This window comes from Crinia signifera, chromosome 5 (assembly GCF_055691185.1).
Source record: "Crinia signifera chromosome 5, ASM5569118v1, whole genome shotgun sequence".
Classification (NCBI taxonomy): domain Eukaryota; kingdom Metazoa; phylum Chordata; class Amphibia; order Anura; family Myobatrachidae; genus Crinia; species Crinia signifera.
Window position 1 is genome coordinate 156778092 of NC_139221.1, and position 21766 is coordinate 156799857.

At 41.5% G+C, this 21766-nt stretch overlaps 1 protein-coding gene across 4 annotated transcripts in view; it reads right to left on the bottom strand.

Moving 5' to 3' along the window:
- Positions 1 to 21766, bottom strand: part of SLC12A7 (solute carrier family 12 member 7) — a 267868-nt gene that overhangs the window by 10757 nt on the left and 235345 nt on the right. For all 4 annotated transcript variants that reach the window (XM_083188158.1, XM_083188159.1, XM_083188162.1 and 1 more), the window contains exons 17-22: positions 18188 to 18356; positions 14101 to 14296; positions 11057 to 11226; positions 8144 to 8275; positions 6489 to 6596; positions 889 to 1064 (exon numbers count right to left, since the gene is read on the bottom strand). In XM_083188158.1, the coding sequence (XP_083044284.1) occupies positions 889 to 1064; positions 6489 to 6596; positions 8144 to 8275; positions 11057 to 11226; positions 14101 to 14296; positions 18188 to 18356 (951 nt within the window). The remainder of the gene's footprint in view (positions 1 to 888; positions 1065 to 6488; positions 6597 to 8143; positions 8276 to 11056; positions 11227 to 14100; positions 14297 to 18187; positions 18357 to 21766) is intronic.

Genomic DNA, 21766 nt, shown 5'->3' on the forward strand with positions numbered 1-21766 from the left:
TTCTAGCAGAATGATAACTCAAATGGATTATACGAATTTTTAAAAGTGACAGAAGCTGAATGAATGGTTCTTTGTCACTCTCCAAGCTGTGATAAATCTCCCCCTAAAGAACAGCGATTTTTGGCTCCAGTCAAACAGTGTATACCATCTGGAATTTACTTATTTAATTTTAGCTAGAAGTAGTATCATGGCTATAGATCGGAGGTTGCGGTTTAGTGGTAAGCCTTTTACAAAATACTGGTTTGCCCTAATAATTCTTCCTATTGTAACACCATTTGGCTGTATCCTCCATGTTTGTATGACATAAATTGTGTGTAATTCAGCATGGTCAATCCAGCTATGAAAAGGTTTCTGTGAATGTTAAAGTGGGTGTTAATTATGTTACATCACCCTAATTATCCTGCCAATGATTTTGTTATGGAACAGAATTAGAATACTTCCCTGAGGTTTTAAGCCCCATACACACTACCAGATATTTTAATACAATATTGCTCAGACGGGCCCTTCTGAGTGATATCTTTTAAAAATGGGTATTGTGTATGCTCAACATGGTTAACTATGTACCCTCCTGATATCCTTCTGAGCGATATTCTTTACTATATTGCCTACTGTGTATAGGGTCCCATGAAGGGTAGGTTTCACTACTAAGGGGTAGATGTATGATGCAGTGATAAGGGAGAAGTGATAAAGTGCCTGTTATCACTGGTCAATCAGCTGATAACTGTCCCTTTTTAAACCCAGCCTGTAACATAACATCAGGAGCTGATTTGCCGGTGATAAAATACTAGGCACCTTATCACTTCTCCTCCCTTATCACTGCTTTATACATCTACCCCTAAGTTCAACAACTAAAATATATTTGAACATAAGCCTTCTACGGTTACTTACGGTTTCATGTTAAAAATATCTCGGTAATTTGCTGCATTTAGATCTTTAATTTTATGCTTCTCAGCAATGAGCTTTTCTTTAGTCCAGGTCATCTGTACTTTTTCTGGTGTTGCAGCACTTGATTTAGCTACTACTGCTGAATGTGATGCAGTATTCCGGTCATGGATCAGCTGGGCCTGAGCAAAAAAGCAAACAGAAGCTTAAACATTTTTCATTATTTATTATCAGTTTCTTTATACATATTCTGCAGCGCTTTACAGAGAAAATTTTAACATTCACATCAGTCCCTGCCCCAGTGGGACTATACACACACACAGACATTCTAGGGTTAATTTTTTTGGGAGCCAATTAGCCTACCAGTATATATTTTTTGGATTGTGGGAGGAAACCCATGCAAGTATGGGGAGAATATACAAACTCCGCACAGTTAGGGCCATCGTGGGACTAGAACCCAAGACCTCAGTGGTGTGAGGCAGTAATGCTAACCATTACACCATCCGTACTGCCCATAACATTCATAGCTAAGCAATCTAGTAACACTCCTGGTGGTAATAATGGTGCTTCCTCTGACTCCTTTTATTAACACAACATTCCTTGAGTATGTTTTATCATGTGGTTTCCTTGCATTAGGAGACCAAAAGTATGTTCCTTACTATAGGTCACATGCTCTGTTTATGGCAGGTTGAAAAGCACAAAGCTGGAAATGTTGCATTCACAGCCACTTAGATATGTAAGTCAAGGAGTAATCAAAGTCTTGGTCATAACTACACTTGACTATTTTATTTAGGCTAACTGCACTTAAGATTTTAGTCTATTTAGACACTCGATACCAATGCAGTGGACCTGCGCATTGGGATCACAATCGGCTGAACACTGAGATTTTGATTAACTTGATATACGTTTTTTGACTATATAGTCAAAATCTATAGCCAAAATTGCACTGTGTATACACAGCTTAAGGATGCTCCCACGTGTGTGCAGTCCAGGATGGAAGAGATAAATAATATTCCCTTGCTCAAACAGTATGTATGAAAAATGAATTTGTTCCAGATTTTGCTCCCAACAGAATTACGCTGGGCCCCGCAAAAGGCAGTCTATTACATATAAGCCTATGGGATGAATTAAATTGAGGAAAAAGGGCATGACTTATCATTGCCACTGTGTTTTTGCACCAGTTGATCAGCACCTAAATTTGCTCAAAGGTGTTATCCTATGTGGCAGCTAATACTTATGAGCGAGATCCTGCGGCCCCATACATATTTGTTTGGGTGACCAGATTTGCCCTCAACAAAATTCCCCCCAAGTGTAAACCCTGAAGAAACAATCAAACTACCTTGCTCAAGATTATATGTCATTATGTTATCTCACTACTGGAAAAAGATCTAAAACACTGCAAATATCATTAAGTGTTTCCACATTGGTTCACAATCCCTAAAAATGTACATAAACATAAGCCAAACAAAACAACAGTGACTTACAGTACAGGACAAATACATGGTTTATAAACTTTGCTGCATTAGTGGTCATAACACTCACATAAGCATCAGGGCAGCAGCAACCAAGGGTAAGATGCCATTGTATTGGGCACGGATTAGATCGTATAATTACACATTTTACTAAAGGGGTTGTCACTGAGGAGTTTAAATACAATGGAAAGAAGATCTAGCAACTGCTCTATGGGCTCAAACACAATGAAGACTGAAATACAAATTAAATTAAGTGAAGAAAGATACACTATATGGAAAAAGTACATGGACATTACACCTACAGGGACTGAAAGGACATTGTATTCAAATACATATACTTCAATATGGAGTTTGTCCTATTTTTGCAGCTTTAACAGCGTCCACTCTTCTTGGAAGACTTTCCCTAAGACATACTGTAGTCTTGTTTCTGTGGGAATTTGTGCTCATTCATTCCAGGGCATTCATGAGGTCAGGCATTGATATTGGATAAGAAGGTCTGGCTCGCAATGTCCATTTCAGTTCATCCCATGGGTGCTTGATGGGGTTGAGGTCAGGGCTCTGTGTGGGCTAGTCAAGTTCTTCCACACCGAATTCAAACAACCATGTCTTTATAGCCCTTGCTTTGTGCACTGGAGCACAGTCATGTTGGATTGTAAGGGCTTCCCCAAACTGGTACCACAAAGCTGGAAGCATGGCATTGTTCAAAATGTCTTGGTATGCTGAAGCATGAAGTTTGCCTTTCACTGGATAAGGGGCCTAACTCATACCCCGAAAGCTGCCCCATATCCATTATCCCTCTTCTGCTAAACTTTACACTTGGCATAATACAGTCACACAGGTAATAGTCTCATGGCATCTGTCAAACCCAGACTCACCCATCTGCTGCTAAACAGATGAGGGAGTCATCTCTCCACATGACACATTTCCAAAGCTCCAAACTGCAGGGTCCATGTGCTTTACACCACTCCATCCGACACTTGGCATTGGACTTGGTGATGTAAGGCTTGCATGCAGTTGCACGGTGATGGAAATTCATCATATTAAGTTCCCACTGCAGAGTTTATGATGCCAGTGGAATATCAGAACTCTTCAGCTATGGAATCAGCAGAGCATTGGCGACATTTACGCACCATGCATTTAAGCAGTCATTGACCCTACTCTGTGGTGGTCCTACACTTCGTGGCCGAGTGAGAATATCACTTACAGTTGTCCAGCAGAGATGACATTTCACAAATCATCTTATTGCAAAGGTGGCATCCTATCACAGTACCACGGTTGAGGTCACTGAGCTCTGCAGAATGAGCAACTTTATATAAAAAAATCGAGACTGTATGGCTAGGTGTTTGATTTAAATCGCATGTGACCACACCTGAATTCAATAATTAACTGGTGTGGCCAAATACTTTTGTCCATATAGTGTATATTGAATTTGAAATATGGCATCTTGAAGGATAAACATAAATATGAAAGAATACCTTAGGACTTAAAGACTTGGAGTAAAAACCCTAAAAGTTTAAACCAAAAAAAAAAGAAAGAAAACAACACAAAAACAAAAGACAAAAACAAAACGGGTTAATGAAACAGAGTTTGTCAAATATAATATAGATCTTATTAAGAGGGATACACCCTCTGATCAACATTTCTAGGAAAAGGACCACATAAGAATCAGTACTGGGGCCTCCTATATAGAATGCTTTAAGGCCACCGCATTGCATCAGGAGAAACTGGCATAACACCAAACTGTCAACGTACACAAAGTTCCCAGCCAAGACAACCAGCAAATATTACTCAGTGCATGTTTTTCCCAAAAAGTAATTTCGGCTGACCTTTGAAGATAATTTCTTCCAAAAACTACAGACTGAGAACTTAATTTAGGGTTTCTCACTTTTTTTTATATCTCCAAACATCTCAGTATATTTTTGAGTTGTAGGAGTAAACAGGAGTGCCTGGAGCAATTACACCAGTAGTGATTGGAGGTTCTGTCAAGATTCCCATTTGCCACCCATCTGTTCTATAAAATAGATTTTTAGATGGAGAAGGACCTGACCCTGTTTGGCCATGATAAATACTGCACCCCTCCCTGTTCTCCTTTCCACTTCTCAACACTTCCAGAAAACTTGTTTTTGACCCTTCTTAGTCATATTTGAAAATTGCGTAGCATCACTATTCTCTAGTTGTATGTTGATGTATTAAATCCCTGTGTGATTTTGGGACTCCCTATGTTTAGATTTCTGGAAAAAAAGGGGCCCATAGATTGCCCCTAGTTTGTGAATGATCATAGGATAGGAGGGTCACAATTTGGTACCTTGCCTAGGGATCAAACTCTGATCAAGATAGCAGCATGTACAGATAAGTAGAGGTTTACATGGAAGGGTTAGAATTTGGCAGAGTTAAGGCCTACCTAACAATAGGATTAGGTGCAATGAATGTACCGGACTTGGCAGCACAATGCAGAAATGAGATTTAAATCTGCATCGAGGACCGGTGAGGCTCATTATTAAAGAGGCATTCCTTGTTGTGCAAAGAGGTGCCAAACATTTTCCATTGGACTAAAGTCCAATGTTTGTCTTTTTACACCTAAATGTATTTAGTAAATGATAATCTGTGTGCTATACAGTAGTTATCGGACGTTCTCTGAATTTACCTTTGAGAAATTGTACTGCATTCACATGTTAAATACTTTCTTTTAGATGGAGATTTTGGGGAAATATTAGCCTCCAATTACTGCGCAGTAGCTCTTTTCTCACGCATGAATAGTGTATTCATTTAATTATTATTCAATTATTATTTATTTAATTATTATTCAATTAACATTATAACTACTAGAGATGAGAGGCTTGGATTTACTCTGTAATTTTCGCCAAACTAGCACAAGTTCAGATTTACTGTATCTTATTGGCTAGTGAGACAGGGACAGTATAGTTTCACATGAAGTTAATGTGAAACAGCAGGATCTCAGGTTTAAAACAGCAGAAATGATTAGCTCCAGTCCAGGTTTTTCCTAAAGCTGTGTTCACACCTAAAGATTTATCTGTCCAATTTATCTGGATCAAAAATCTGGTAATGTACGGGAGTATATGAGAATCAACAATTTGCTCCCAAATACTAGAAAACAGACAATAGTCATTCAGACAAATTGGTTGAATCCATTTGATTCAACAAATTGATCCAATCAATATTTTTTGTCCATTTTCAAGCATTTGGGAAAAAAATTGTTGATTGTTATACGCTCCCATATATTGCCACATTTTTTTGTTCCCACCAGACAGATAAATCTGTAGGTGTGTACGCAGCCTTAGATATGATGTGAATCATTGTTTGGCTAATTAACACCACCTGTGGTGTGCTGTTAAACATCCATTTAGGGCAGAGGGTCAGGGTTCCAATATCAGTTAGTGGCTGGGCAATAGACTTCAGGTGTGGAAACTATGCTAGGGACCTCTAGATTGTTGCACCCACTTGTGAAGCATGTGTATTGCCTGCTGTGAAAATTGCTAAGCTGTGATCTGAATTGCCAAGCTGCAATCAACTGTACGCAGTCTACCTCCTGGAAATAAAGATGATTGATTTCTTGTCCAGTGTATGTGATCCTTTTTACATTATCCAAAACATGTGAGTCGAATAGCCAATTAGATGCCATTGTTGAGAACCAAATTTTTTTTATAATTGAACATGAAGCTTTATTATAAGCATCACATTAAAATTATTGTATACATTGACTGATCTATCTGAATGTATAAAATAGTGGATTTACAACGTTAGGACTTTGGTCTGATCACCTTGACAGAAATGTAATGTTTTTTCCCCAACAGGAAAATATAGAATGCAAAAGGTGATAGGTGTTCAACTTCATTTTTTTTCTGTTTGAAAAGTCTGAATTTGCTCTATGTCTTTAGTAAAACTACAGTTCAAAGTGGTTAGTGCATCCAAGATTATATTTAGATTATACATACCTCTTAAGATATCCATTGTTGCATTTAACAACTGCTATGTCTATTGGTAAACTAAAGCCTACAGTTTGTCTCTGTGTTATTTCTAATATACAGACATGGAAACACTGATAACATTGTAATATATTACAGAAGACAGACTTACACCATACTGTACAGTATATCTAAATTTGGAACACTATACCTCTCTTTCTCTTTCATTCTTAGATAATTGCATTTGCTTTAGCATTTGTGATCTTTGTTCCATCACCAAAGTCTTCTCATATGTAAAGGCTGAAATGTCATTTTCAAACTGTGAAAAACAAAAAATCCACAAAGAATAAAAGTCATATACTGCACTTTCAAGAAAAAGTTGGAAAAACTGCCCACGCCACTGGCCATGCTTTTGACCCTTTGAGTGCCAAGCAAATTTGTCACAATTGGTGTGAAAATTGCCAAGCAAACATTTTTATTCATCATAATGACTTGTAAATGTTTACCCTATATAGAAAATATAATCTTATTTCACACTACATTTTTTAACATTATAAAACAAATGTGAGCAATGCTGGCATTTTTAGCAAATATTCTGCATATCTCTCAGAGATGTTGGCACTCAAAGGGTTAAATTACAATGTAATTAAAACAATGTAACTTACAGCCTCCTACCAAACATTAATACCCCTTTCAGACATACTACCCGGGATTTTAGACCCGGTTCAAACCCGGGTTTTTAAAAATTCCGGGTCCATTACAGGTGCGCAGGACCCAGGATTTTAGATGACTAAAATCCCGGGTAGAGCCTTTCAGACATACGCTAGTCCCGGGATTGTGCGCGTGCACGTGAAAAATCCCAGGATTTTGCCATATGTCTGAAAGAGGTATAAACCTAGCAGCAACCCCAAGCATTATATCAGAAGTGATGCACCGACAATTATAACAGTGCAGTCCTATTTGCAGCATAGTTTGCATATTCCAGACCATTCCAAAGCTGCAGAGGTTACAGGTAGTAGCATGGCATTTGTAAACTAGATATCGATATATACATTTTGCTGAATTCAAAAGGAAAGTTGCAGCTTTAACTAGATGCTGTATAACACTATAATGATATGATCAATTCTTTTTTTTTTTTAAGATAAACTATATTTAACCTAAGACAAATGGAGGGAATGTTACCTTTGGTCAGAATCTTGATGTTAGGCAAATGTGCTTGGCCTCGTTAATTACATTGATTCATGGCTCAATAAATTGCAATGCTTTTAACCACTGAATTCGTAGTTTATTACCCCTGCACTGCTGTTCTGGTAAAGTTTACAACATTAAAGATTAATTTGATTACAGAGGAGTGCACCTGAGAAGGCAGGAAAACCCCCTAAATGTAGGGCAACAGGCTTGTGTATTTAGGACTTGTAAACAGATATAGATAACTAGTAAGCCCGCTCGAAACAAATGCTTCGAAAGCTGCACCCAGGTCAGTTGTAAGAACAACCTAACAAGTGAAAAGACCAACAATCAATATAAATATATAATACATATACTGTAAATGGCTTGGATCCCTGTCTCTATTAGAGTTGTCACGTGTTAGCACAGACAAGTTCCCCGGTAGAGATGGTGTTAGTGGTTTTATAAAGGATGGTATGTTAGTAAATGTAGAAGTCTAATTAAGCAAGGAAGTCCCTGAGGTAATATTTAATAACTCCTGGTGAGGTGTGGAGTGGCCACTGTGACTTTCTGTCTTGTGGATAGTATGGAAAGGTCCTGTAAAATAGGTCAGCTTGTTGTGTCAGAGCTATGTTACAACTGCAACATGGAAGCAACTCCAAACTGAAACAGTATTTACTGTATGAGGAAAACACAAACCATTTCAACCACTTCGACTTCAGCATCCAGTCGTAAATGATAGAGGAACATCTGGAGATCTTTTTTCATTTGAATACTGTTATCATCCATTTGGGCAACAGTAAATATCCGCATTCTGCACTTTCTCCAAACCTAAAGTGTGGATTAGGACATTATACATATATTGATAAGTAAAGGTTGGATTCATGTTACAATGCATCACACACACACACACACACACACACACACACACACACACACACACACACACACACACTGCCTGCAATCTGTATCTAATTACAGAAAAGAATCCTTCAGTTTACTAAATGGTTGCACAGAAATTCAGATTAATAAAACAGATTCAATTAGAAAATAATTTGAATACTACAATTAAGAGCATGATTTATGGCAAATATATGTAACTTGTTGACTATGCATACAGAATTTGTATAGATCCACATGTAATGATATGATGTACATATTGTACAGGATTACACAACATATAACGAGTACAAATATACATATGTGAGTAAAAGTCCTGGCAAACATGGATACAAAGCTGCCGAGTTTAAACAGAAATAGTAAAAAAAATGCTTAGAGTTGTTGTGCATTTATTGCTATTGTGTTTTTTTTACATCTAGCAAGTAAACTAGTTGTGCTACTGTAGAAAAAACCTGACCGTTATCGCAGATTATGCCACAATCCCCGATAAATGCCAGCATCAGGAGATTATTTGTTGGTCTCCGGCGAATTCATTATTCGCAGTAAATTATCATGGATGACCAGATGCACCTCTAAGTGGTTGACTTTTAGATATATATTACTAGTATACTGTACATACAATTGTATATGCAAACATGGAGTAAGTGAATTTGTATGGAACAATAGTCAAGCTATTTTTTTGTTTGTTAAGAAAATAGCTTAAATTACCCTGTAGCAGACTTATATGGTAGCTTCATAGAAAGTGATTTTAACCACTTGGGTTAAACTAAAGGATACACTATTATTAATATTATTATTATATTTTTATTTATAAAGGTGCCACAAGTGGTACACAGCACCGTACATATAGAACACATTAGAACAGTACAAGGCATACAGAACTAGACATAACAGCGACAGAAGAAAACAAAAACAGAGCACAATTAACGACACAAATTCTGGTACACAATACAGCTGAGGAGTGAGAATAGATGCAGCTATAGATTTTAGGTGAGTAAGAGAGCTGAAATTGAAATGCTAGAAGAGTGCTGTGAGAACAGGAGGGAATTCACACGCAATTTGAGCTCTTTTCCTTTGATTACGTTGATCAATTGCAGAAAAATAGCCCAAGCTGTATGTGAATGACAGCAGGTCCAGTGGGATGCGTGGCCCTGTGTGCATTGCATCGGAGCCTGCGAGTCATACTGGCTGCAGAACCAATCTGTTCTATTGCTTTTGAGCCAGGCAGGCTTTGCTGAAATCACATTCAATATGTCGCATGAAAAAGCACCACATGAGACTGCACCAATGTGCCATCAGGTAATGAATACGTGAAAAGTGTAAGGTTCTTAGTATCGAGTTTGGGAACCACTGCACTAGGCAGATAAAAATTCAGTGCAGATTGGTAGCTACGGTTTAATATAGCTGTAGCTTTCACTTTTTTTGGTGATACTCAATATTTTCTGAGTTGGGTTCTTAAATGTTTATTTTTTTATTTTTAACATGCTTTGGTCTAACAAATGCTTAATCGAATATTTTTGTTTCTGTACTTCTTAAAATAAATTAAATTATAGAAGGTTAAGAAATAAACCTAAAATACATCATGCAGCTTTTGAAAACCAAGTCAGTCATCTGAATATATATGGAGAATGATTCAAGCAAACAAGACTTGGCCATTGCTTTTGTGATGCCAAACTAGGGGCCTTATTCTGATCGGTGCGGATATTCCCGCATGCGGACGGACCGCCGATGTTGATCGTCTGCGCATGTGCAGAGGTCACTCTGCGCATGTGCAGGCGATTTCGCCGCACGGATTCTTTATACGCCGCACAGGGGGCGTAGAGGGGCGTGAGGGGCTACTTAGCCTCATTACCCTATGCATACGCCCCGCGTTTCATGGGCGTTCCCATGCAAACGCGGGGCGTATGCATGGTAATGAGGCCGTGACGCGTGGGTACGGGGCGGGCATCTGACATCGCCGGATGTCAGCCGCCCGCCCCCATACATGATTTCACACGGACAAGTGTCCGTGTGGTCTTGTGTTGCGGGACCTGGTGAAGCGTGCGGCCCTGCATTCGATGTTCGGCGACCAACGAATGCAGGGGCTGCTCCCAAGACGGAGGAGGCATATCCCCGTCCAATTTCATGCGGATCGCCACATATCCGCGTACGGACGGCAGGTGGCGATCCGTATGGAAGGCGGGGATTCGCCTGCACGGTTGCGGCCGCATATTCTGATCGGGCCGCACCGATCAGAATAAGGCCCTAGATTTGGAATGTGTCTTACTTCCAGTATGAATAAAACCTAAATACTCCTCCTTTGTGTTAGAGTTATCAAAACTTATAAGGGCAATATGAATATTATACACCAGTGGTTCCCAAACTTTTTAAAATCATGGTGAGCCCAAAAGTATTAGAATTTTTTTCACGGCACCCCTAAGCCAAAATCTATGAATAATTCACTATCTACAAATTTGCTTAGAAATAATTTTAATTCGATCTGGGCCAACAATCCAAGGCACCCTTGCAAGTGTCTCGAGGAACCTCAGGGTGCCACGGCACACAGTATGGGAACCACTGTTGTACATAATTTGGAAGTGCATTAAAACGTTACTAAATGTTACAAAAAGCTACTGAACCAAGGTGACAACATTTTTCATGCTGTAAATTTAAAAGCTATTGAAAAATTTGCTTATAAAAACAGGTGTCCCAAAATCAGATAAAACATCCTACCTTATGTTGACGTAATAAGAAAGGCAGCAACATAAGCATCCCACCATCATGGACAATCCACCATACATCAATATTTCCTTCACTAAAACGCTCCTGATTGGCAGGAAATGAATCAATGTTTTTTGCTACAAGTAAAGCTTGCTGAGCTGTTGTTACATCTCGAACAGTGTCTGAATAAATAAAGAAAACAAGGTAGAACTTATTAGTAAGGAAGATATTGTCATTTTTTGTACTAGAGTACATGGAATCTAGTACAAAAAGCATGCGAGCACCAAAATACAGAGTCCTGGACTCTCTTTGCATGTGTCTTATTCGCATACTGCCACCAAAAAATATTTTCATTCTCCCATCACCTTTACCGCAAAATGTATCTGCCACCTCCCCCCTCTGAGAGGCCCCGCCCACATATGTAAATGTTATATCGGCAGAAAATTGACAAATGCCCACACTTTAAAGAAAAAAAGGTACTTATGTAATATCTGGGCTCCCGTTTTTCTTATGAGACCGTGTCCCCTCGCGGGGCTCGCTGCGCTCGCCACGCTTCGGGCACGGTGGCTCGCTGCGCTCGCCACACTATATAAAATCAACTCCATGCGTAGTTGGATAGTAGGGGTATGAAAAAATGGGGTTCATTTAACATGGGAGCCCAGATAATACATAAGTACCGAAAAAAAGAAGCCCCGATAAATCAAGATTTTTAAACATGTTTAAACATCCGATTTAGCGATCCCGATCAATTTTTGATTGAGATTGCCAAAACAGTAATGTTTAATTGTGACACTCATCTCCAGAATGGTGGAATGTCACAATTTATCTCAGGTGTATGGGTCCCATTAGTCTTTGAATCTGTAGCTGAAGTAACATGATGCATCAGCCACGGCATTTCCACGTCACACACAAATAGATATATAAGTGTTGCATATGAAATTACTCAGCACAGTCTCCTGTATCCTGGATGCATTGTGTTGCGGCAGCATTTTCAAATCACATGTCACATTTATCACTGTATTCCCCTTAATATGTGCATTATTAGTTATTTGTTCTTATTTTAGCCATTTTGAATGTCTTCAATATTTGTCTTCCTGCTTGTTCATCCACTAACATGGTTTTCTCCTCCGTTCCTCCTTTGTCTACACAAGAGCTTCTGATCTTTAGCAAGTATTGCTAAGTATTGAACCCCTTCCTTTACCTCTTAATGCCCAGAGGTAAGGGCAATCCTGAGGCCATGATTCCCCAGAGGTTTCCCTCACCAGAGGTTTTCCTCTCCTGAGTGTTGAGGGATGACTCTTTGTAAAACCAGAGGTTGCCCCAGTATGTGGCTGTTATGCCATTAGGATGAGTTATGTTAAATCTAGATCCCATAAATCGATTTTTTTTCAACATTAATTTTTATTTACATTTTTATTACCATAAATAGATTTTAACATACAATAACAATATACAATATTAAAAAGGTTGCCATCATTTCAAAGCTTATCATTATAATGGCTTGTTAACATCCATCTGCAACATTTACTAAATAGTTTATCCTGTAGATTGGGATTGAATGAATTGTGAGTGGGGCCCAACACAAAATTAAGGGGTTAGCAAATTGTTAGCTCCAGTCAGTTCTGTAGAGAGGGCCTCTACCCAGGGAGCAGTGCTCTGTGGGTGGCATGGCCATTGCCCCAGCTAGCATTAGCACATGCCGAGATATGCACACCTGCCATATTTGGTTATAGGCAAGCAGGTACCCAGCTGTACCAGCAACCCCCTGCTGCTCGGTCTGTAAACTTTAATGGATAATGGACAAGACTTCATGATGTCTTTCTTAACATCCACCAGCTCATCCCCCAGAAGGTATACTTGTATACATTAAAACTTTTGTCTCTGGAGGAAGCCTGGACAGGAGGCACAGCTAGTCACTGTGGAAAGCAGGACGGGATTGCCCACCACTTTTCCTTGTCCCCAAAGTGGTATGATTAATGGGTCTAAGTCTAGGGTGCAGTGCTAAATAGTATGAGTTAACATCTTTTAGAACCTCCTACTCCAAATGGCTAATTTCTCATTATCTATCAAGGCTGGATTAAGGTCATCATGAGCCGGGGACTAAAAATGTTCAGGGGCCTATTACGAAACAGAAGGGTGTGTCCAGTGCTGTGTGGGTGTGGTCAATTTCATGTCGACCCCGTACACTCTCAGCCTAAATGTCTCCCTAAATATTTAAGTACAAAGACTGCATAATTTAATGTGGAATATAGAAATACATTTAATACTAATGATTTATGTCCGACAATGGGGCCAGCTGGCGGCTGGTCTTCAGCATGTGGTTATAAGGGGTGCATTTACAATCCCGACACCAGAATCCCAACCGCCAAAATCCCGACACTTTGTCCCTCTGTGGGTGTCCACGACACCCATAGAGGGAGAATAAATTAGTGTGCCGAACACAGCGAGGCACCGGGCCTGCTGCGCAGCGAGCCCGCAAGGAGGAGCGATCCACGTCCCCCCCCTTGTCGGGATTTTGGTGGTCGGAATTTTGACCGCCGGGATTACATACCAATCCCGGTTAGAATGATAGGCCTGGCCCTGGTAACATTCAATAAATAGGTTACCAGTTTATGCAGGACTGCAAACATAGCATTGCAGTTCTAGCGTTAACAGGATCTACTTTGCCAACATGTTTCTCCCTAATGGATTCAAACACAAGAAATAGATTTCTTATGTTCATGAATAATATTAATGTATGTTACACATTACACATTGGTCTAATTAATAAACAAGTCTATAAATTATTTGTACAATTAATTTTTTTTTCAAATGTCACTCAACTGCATTAGCTTTCACCTATTTACTCTATAAATTGACATTTTAATACCACAATTATGAATGACAATAAAATGTCAGCAGCTGCATTATACAGCAAATTTGAAAAATATTTCTTCACTACCCAGCAGTTAAGCAACATCAGGTCCTATTCTGTATATTGTCCTATTCTGTCCTATTCTGTAATAATGCTGAAAAAATGAATCACAAAAAAAAACACAGGGCAAAAACATACTCACCTACAAAATTTTTCCAACTGTAAGGATTGTTTGGCTGTTTCCATGAATATGGCCAAGCCATCAACACTGTGTTATGCTTCATGCCACCAAGACCTGCCGACTGTACCAAGTGTGACATCCCATCACGTAGACTGGATGAGACAACTAGCTGACAAAATCCTTTGGTCTTCTCTGTAGTCATTAAAGCTTTGATATTCTAAATAAATGTATTAAAATTATATTTTAATTAGATGTTAGTCATACATGGATAAAGGTACTTTTGATGAAGATATACCTACATTAATACATACATATATATATATATATCTATAGATCAGCGTATAGATGATGGCACTCGGAGACTGATAAAATATAAAACGTGTTTTATCCAGACATCCTAGTGCAAGAAAGCTCCAACGTTTTGGGCCAACAGAACCCTTTTATCAAGGTGCAGATACATGCATTTGATAAAGGGGTTCTGTTGGCCCCAAAACGTTGGAGGTTTCTTGCACTAGGATGTCTGGCTAAAACACATTTATATGCTATATGCTGATCTATCCATTTCATATTGGAAGGCACCGAGGCACTTTATTTTCACCAATATCCTATTTTTCAGTGACTGTCTTCAAAAATATATAAAACAATAGTAGAATGAAATATGTTTATTATTCAATGTGTATATATATATATATATATATATATATATATATATATATATATATATATATATATATATATATATATATATATATATGTATGTGTGGGTACAAAAAGAGGCCACTCTCCAGACTAAAGATAAATAAATCTGTGTTTTTTATTTTTCAATCACGCTGCCACATTATCGGTCAACGTTTCGGCTCATGCTCAAGCCTTTGTCAAGACTTGTAGACAGCCAGGAACATGTACATTAGTGCCTTAACACCTCATGATGTCTCCTATGAAGTGCATGCCATCCTGCGAGCATGAGCCAAAACGTTGACCGATAATGTGGCAGCGTGATTGAAAAATAAAAAACACAGATTTATTTATCTTCAGTCTGGAGAGTGGCCTCTTTTTATACCCACGTTCATAATAGACCATCAGTATGGATTCTTGAGTGTACACCCCAGCAAAAGTGGATTGGATTAGTAAGTGCTACCTGCACCCTGAATATATCTATCTATCTATTTATATACACACACTAGGTGATTCATCGTGCCCTATAGGCGCTCTTCACACCGGCGTAAGGGGCTGCGCCCCCTTAACCTGTGAACGCATTTATTGCATGGGTGAGGGTAGGGTGCTATGGGTGGGAGTAGGTGCTTGGGGGAGTGGCTGGAGATGCTGGCGGGGGATTGAGGAGTAGGGATGGGCATTGATGCAGAGGCCAGCAATGCTTGCCATCGACCGGCATTCTGCACCCAGCCATCGATAGTGGGAAACTATTTGATTATATTGATGGATATCCATTAAAATTGTCGGAATGGCCTGTGGGGCAATCCGAACTGGGGGGGGGGGGTACAGGGTGTGGGCGGAGATGCTGCTGGGAGATAGGGAGGGGGGCAGGGGTGAATTTAGGGGACAGGCCACCCCTAGCCACAACATTTTTGCCCCACATTACATTTTATATGTATGTATACGTGCACCAGCAAATATATATCATAATAAAAAAAACACCAGTACTCAATACTGGTGCTGGGAAACACACAATACTTAGGTCTGGTAAGAGAGGCACACACTGAACATGTCAATTTAGTAGCACTTACTGTTAATAGAAAGGAATAGGGATGCAAACAGGTAAAGTGTCGGCTCCCGACACATTCCTCTCCGTGCAGCAGCAGCATGAAGAGAGGCCCCTTTCAGACCGCACTTTTTACCGTTTTAAAACGGTAATTTGTGCAGTCTGAAAGGTGCAGAGTGAATTTACTGGTTCTATTGAACTGGTATTTCTAAAAGGTAATAAAGCAGGGTCCTACCCGTTTCAGACCTGTTTTTTTTATCCAGTGTTTTCTATGGGTTAAAACGGGTTCAGAGTTGTGAAGGAACAAAAACTGCATTGAAATACCGTTTAAAGACATACGGTGTGAAAGGGGTTTTTAGCTGGCAGACCCGTTTTTAGAAATGTTTTAAAATACCTGGTCAAAGCCAGTTTTGCGGTCTGAAAGCAGCAACAGTAGGTCACAGTTTTTCACAGCCTGTGTGGATGGACTCCTCCGGAGTTTCAGGCTGTCAGCACATGCACTGCTCAGAAGGAGGGAGAGAGGGACGGAACTGTAGTTTCAGGCTGCCGACAGTGCTGAGCACACAGGCAGTGCAGGCACAGCCGTGGGGACAGGGGGATATGCAGCTTGTCTCCTCCTACATATATTTAGCCAGATTATTATTATTATTATTATTATTTTATTTATAAGGCGCCACAAGTGTTTCACAGCGCCGTACAAAGGAACAATACAGGGAGACAAAGCTTGGCATAGCATTGAATAAATAACAAAAATACAGTACAAATAAAGAGCGCCACAGTTCAATACACATTACAGCTTGGATATAAGTAGTGAGGACTCAATCAACATACAACTAGAGGCTTGATGCCAATGATGGAGATGAGTATGCAGACAAAGATGGTCACTGAGTGTTGGAGTATAGGAGAGCTGTGAGTGACATGTGAAGAGAAGTGGGCTTAGACGACAGGAGGGAAGAGGGCCCTACTCGGAGGAGCTTACAATCTAGTAGGAAGGGGAGACAGACAGATTACAAGTGGTGCAAGCAAGTGGGTGGTGGTTAGATAGCAGGATGTAAACAGGCAAGGGGTCGGAGAACCATTTGGTTTATGCAGTGGACGGGTATGCATTGATGAATAGGTGAGTTTTCAGTGCCCGTTTGAAGCTTTGCAAGGTCGGGGAGTGTCTAATGGAGCGAGGGAGTGCGTTCCACTGAAGGGGTGCAGCGCGGGCAAAGTCCTGTACTCTAGCATGGGAAGCAGTGATCAGGGTGGAGGAGAGACGACAGTCGTCAGCCGACCGTAGAGGGCAGGAGGGTTTATGTGTATAACGCTGGGTGGGGGGGACGGAATTGACTGTGTAACTCCGCCCAGTGTTATACACACACATGATTGACAGATCTGGCTAAATATATAGGATATATATATATATATATATACACATATATATATATACATACACACACACACACACACACAAACATATATACATACATACATACATACAAACATACATACATACACACAGACACGTAGAAAGAAGGTGATAAATAATGATTTTGCTCCTCTGATTATATCATGCACAGATCGGATGGCCTAGCATTTCACTGCATAGCCAATATGGATCTTTGCTACCTTAATATTGGGGAAAATGAATGAAGTGATTAATACACAGATTGGCAATTTTAAATGTAATTCAAATATATTTAGCCTAGTGCTCCAAGTTACATAAAAATACACATTTTTAACTTAACAAATATATTCTAATATTTGATACATGACATTACGGAAACTAATACCCCTTTTACACCGCCGCAAAAACTCGGGTCAGCGGCAGTGTAAATTGGTCAAGCCATGTCCCTTTACACAGGACTTCTACTCAGGTCCTACCTGGGTTGAACATGGCTAGGACCTGGGTATAGGGCACTGTTAATGGGTACGCTGGGTCATCCGACTTGGCTCCCGTTTACATCAATGGGGGGAATCCCAGCCAGCCTGCGGACCACAGCATACGCAGGTTGGACAGGGGGGCACACACAACCTCCGCTGCTGTCTGCTGTACTCTGCAGACAGCAGCGGAGGCAGGGAGGAGGTGAATGGATGCCTGTGTACAGCATCCCTCCACTTTGCTGATGGCGGCTCGGAGGGTGCACGGGGGCTGGGGCGGCACAGCAGCTTACCTTGGTGCTAGGCTTGCCTCCAGCGATGATCTGGGGCCCGGCGCAGCGTTCGGTGGTCCCTTCGCTTGGAGAGGAGGTCATCTCCAAATGCTGTGGGGACCACTTCTGCCGGGGTGTGCGTGTGTGTGTGTGAAAAGGGACCAAACACCGTGTTGCACGAGTGTTTAAGCTGGGTCCAAAAACCTGGGTGCGACCGTTTTGGTGTAAAAGGGGTATAAATTGGAATACTTACTTCTTCACCTTTCTGTGCTTCTAAATGATTATCCAGAAAGGTTCCTTGGAGCACAGATCCCACAATGGTCAGCCCTTTACCAGCCTTTAGCTGAGACGTTAGTGAGAGCAGTCTGGGATGCTTTACATTCTGCTCAGAATCCAGGTTCAGTAGCACCAACATCTGAGGTCTGCAATATAGTTTAAGATATACTAATTGTAACTCCATTACCATGTGTAACTAACTTTGTTAGTAACAAAATGCAAATACCTAGTTGTACGTTACTGCTTCTTAGAAATGAATACAATAATGCTACTTTTATAAAGTCCTTTCAGAAAAGCTTTTTGGTCATCAGTTCTGGCTAATTTTTAATATATTTATGTACACATTAGTGTAAATATAAATGAATAAAGCACACTCATATTTAAAAAGGTGTACAAGCCAAAAGATAAGGGATACGGAGCATGATGATAAAGGGATTTTTGTAAGAACTTACCGTTCGAATCCCTTTCTCTGATATGGTCCTGGTGACACAGCTCAACATTGGGATGTAGGAGGGTCCATAGGAGCCAGGCACCTATCCTAAAGCTTTTGGAGGGTAGGCTCCTCCCTTCTGCATCCCAGACTCCTCAGTTCAATCTTTCAAAGCCACTGGAATACATTAACTCAGTACAAACACCTGCACATATTATATGCACAATTTCAAAAAATAACTTTTCAACCATATATAACATGAAACATCATGAACCTGGCATACTTACTGAGCGTAAGGGAGGGATCGCTGTGTCACCAGGACCATATCAGAGAAAGGGATTAGAACGGTAAGTTCTTACAAAAATCCCTTTTTCTCTTTCAATGGTCCTGGTGACACAGCTCAACATTAGGACGTTCCAGAGCCGGTCCTTTGGGTGGGTACGCTCAGGTCTGCAGCTCTCATCACTGCTCGCCCGAATGATGCGTCCACCGACGCGAACTCATGGAACCTATAGAATTTGGCAAAAGTGTGAACAGATGACCTAGTGGCGGCCCTGCAAACCTGCTCAGCCGTGGCCCCATGTCGAACCGCCCAAGAGGTGGCGACCGACCTGGTGGTATGCGCATTAATCCTGGCCGGCACAGGCCTACCAACCTTAGTATGTGCAAAGGCAATGACAGAACGCAACCACCTAGCAATGGTCTGCTTAGAGGCAGGCCAACCAATCTTGTGCACATCATACAAGACTAGCAAAGTGTCAGTCTTCCTGACACCCTTCACCCTGTCCACATAAATGCGCAAGGCGCGCACAACATCCAAATTCCTCAACTTGTCCCTTTTCCTTGAACCCTCTGGGGGTTGAAACACAGGTAGAACTATCTCCTGATTTAAATGAAAAGCAGAGACTACTTTTGGCAAAAATTGGGGTACTGTTCGAAGAACAGCCCTGTCATCATGAAATATAAGGAAAGGAGACTTGCAGGACAATGCTCCCAACTCCGATACTCTCTTTGCTGACGCAACCGCCAACAAAAATACAAGCTTCCATGTAAGGAACTTAAGGTCAGCCGACCTCAAGGACTCAAAAGGCGCCTTTTGAAGACACTCCAGAACCAGCGATAAATCCCATGGAGCCACTGGTTGTTTGTAGGGAGGTTTCAATCGAGAAACCCCCTGCAGGAAGGTCTGCACCTCCGGTAACAATGCTATCCTTTTCTGGAAATAAATTGACAAGGCCGAGATCTGTACCTTGAGTAACTGAAGGCTTAACCCAGATGAGAAGCCATCCTGCAAAAACTCCAGCAATTTAGACAATCGAAATCGCGATGTGTGCGACTTCTGCCTTTCACACCACCTAATATAGGTCTTCCAGACCCTATAATAGTTTGCAGAAGACACTGACTTCCTAGCTTTCACCATGGTGTTAACCACAGCCTCCGAGAACCCCTTGTTCTTCAAGATGGCGGTCTCAACAGCCAAGCCGTCAAATTTAGCCGAGCTGAATCCAGGTGATTGAACGGCCCTTGGTTTAACAGGTCTGACCTCAGAGGTAGACGCCACGAGTCCACAGACAATCTCTGAAGCCTCGAGTACCAGGACTTCCTTGGCCAATCTGGGGCCACTAGAATCACCAGAATTGCTTGGGCCTGGACTTTTTTCAATACTCTCGCCAGCATTGGAAACGGCAGGAAGGCATAAAGCAGATTCCCCTCCAAGGGGATGGTCATAGCATCCACTGCTTCGGCTCGTGGATCTCTCGTCCTGGCATAGAACCTGGGCACCTGATGATTGAACCTTGATGCCATCAGGTCCACATCCGGAGTTCCCCACTTCAATGTAATCTGAAGAAATACCTGTGGGTTCAGGCTCCCACTCCCCTTCCAGCAGCTCCTCCCTGCTCAGGAAATCGGCCTCGATATTCTCCACCCCTGGTATGAATATCGCTGACAACGCTGGAACATACAGTTCCGCCCACAGAAAAATCCGGGAAACCTCCCACATGGCCAGCTTGCTGCGTGTGCCTCCCTGATGATTCAAGTACACCACAGCCGTGGCGTTGTCGGTCTGAATCCTCAAAGGAAGACTCTGCAATCTTTCTCCTGCCAGAGATATCACCTTCCACACAGCCCGCAGTTCCAGGATATTGATCGGCAAGGCAGACTCCTCCGAGGTCCATAAGCTCTGCAGGCACAGGTCCAAAACCACTGCCTCCCAGCCCCTGAGACTGGCGTCGGTAGTGACTACCAGCCAGTCCCAGGACTGCAGAGACCGACCCCACTGAAGGGAATCCACCTCCATCCACCATTGCAGGGAAGACCGTGTTTCTGGAGACAACACTATGTGCTCTGACTTCATGGTCTGAGTATTCCCCGACCAAGATGTCAGGATGTTCCACTGGAACACTCGAGAGTGGAACCTGGCAAACTGTAACGTCTCGAAAGACGCCACCATCTTCCCCAACAGTTTGAGACACCTCCAAACCGATGGGCTCTGAGACCCGAGGATCTCCCGGACCAAGGAGGCCAGGTCCCTGGCCTTTGTCTCTGGTAGGAATACCCGATGTAGATGGGTATCCAGGACAACTCCCAGGAACTGGAGTCTCTGTGACGGCACCAACTGAGACTTTTGTAAATTTAAAAGCCAACCGTGAGCCTGCAAAAACTTGATGGCTTCTTCCAAGTGACTCTGTAACCTTTCCTCTGACTCTGCTTTGAACAGTAGGTCGTCCAAATACGGAATCATAGTGATTCCCCTCAGTCGGAGCACCGCCGCCATTACGGACATTATTTCGGTGAATACCCTTGGCGCTGTAGCCAGACTGAAGGGCAACGCCTGGAATTGCAAATGCAGGTCTCCTATCGCAAACCTCAAGAGAGCCTGATGTTCCGGATGGATAGGCACATGAAGATATGCGTCCTGGACATCCATGGACGCCAAAAATTCTCCCTGGTCCAGGCTTAGCAGCACAGACTGTAGAGATTCCATTTTGAAATGGTCTACCCACAGATGGAGATTCAAGGATTTTAGATTTAGGATTGGTCTGAAAGACCAGTCTGGCTTGGGCACCAAAAACATAGTGGAATAAAAACCTTTCTTCCACTCCGCTCGAGGGACCGGGATAACCA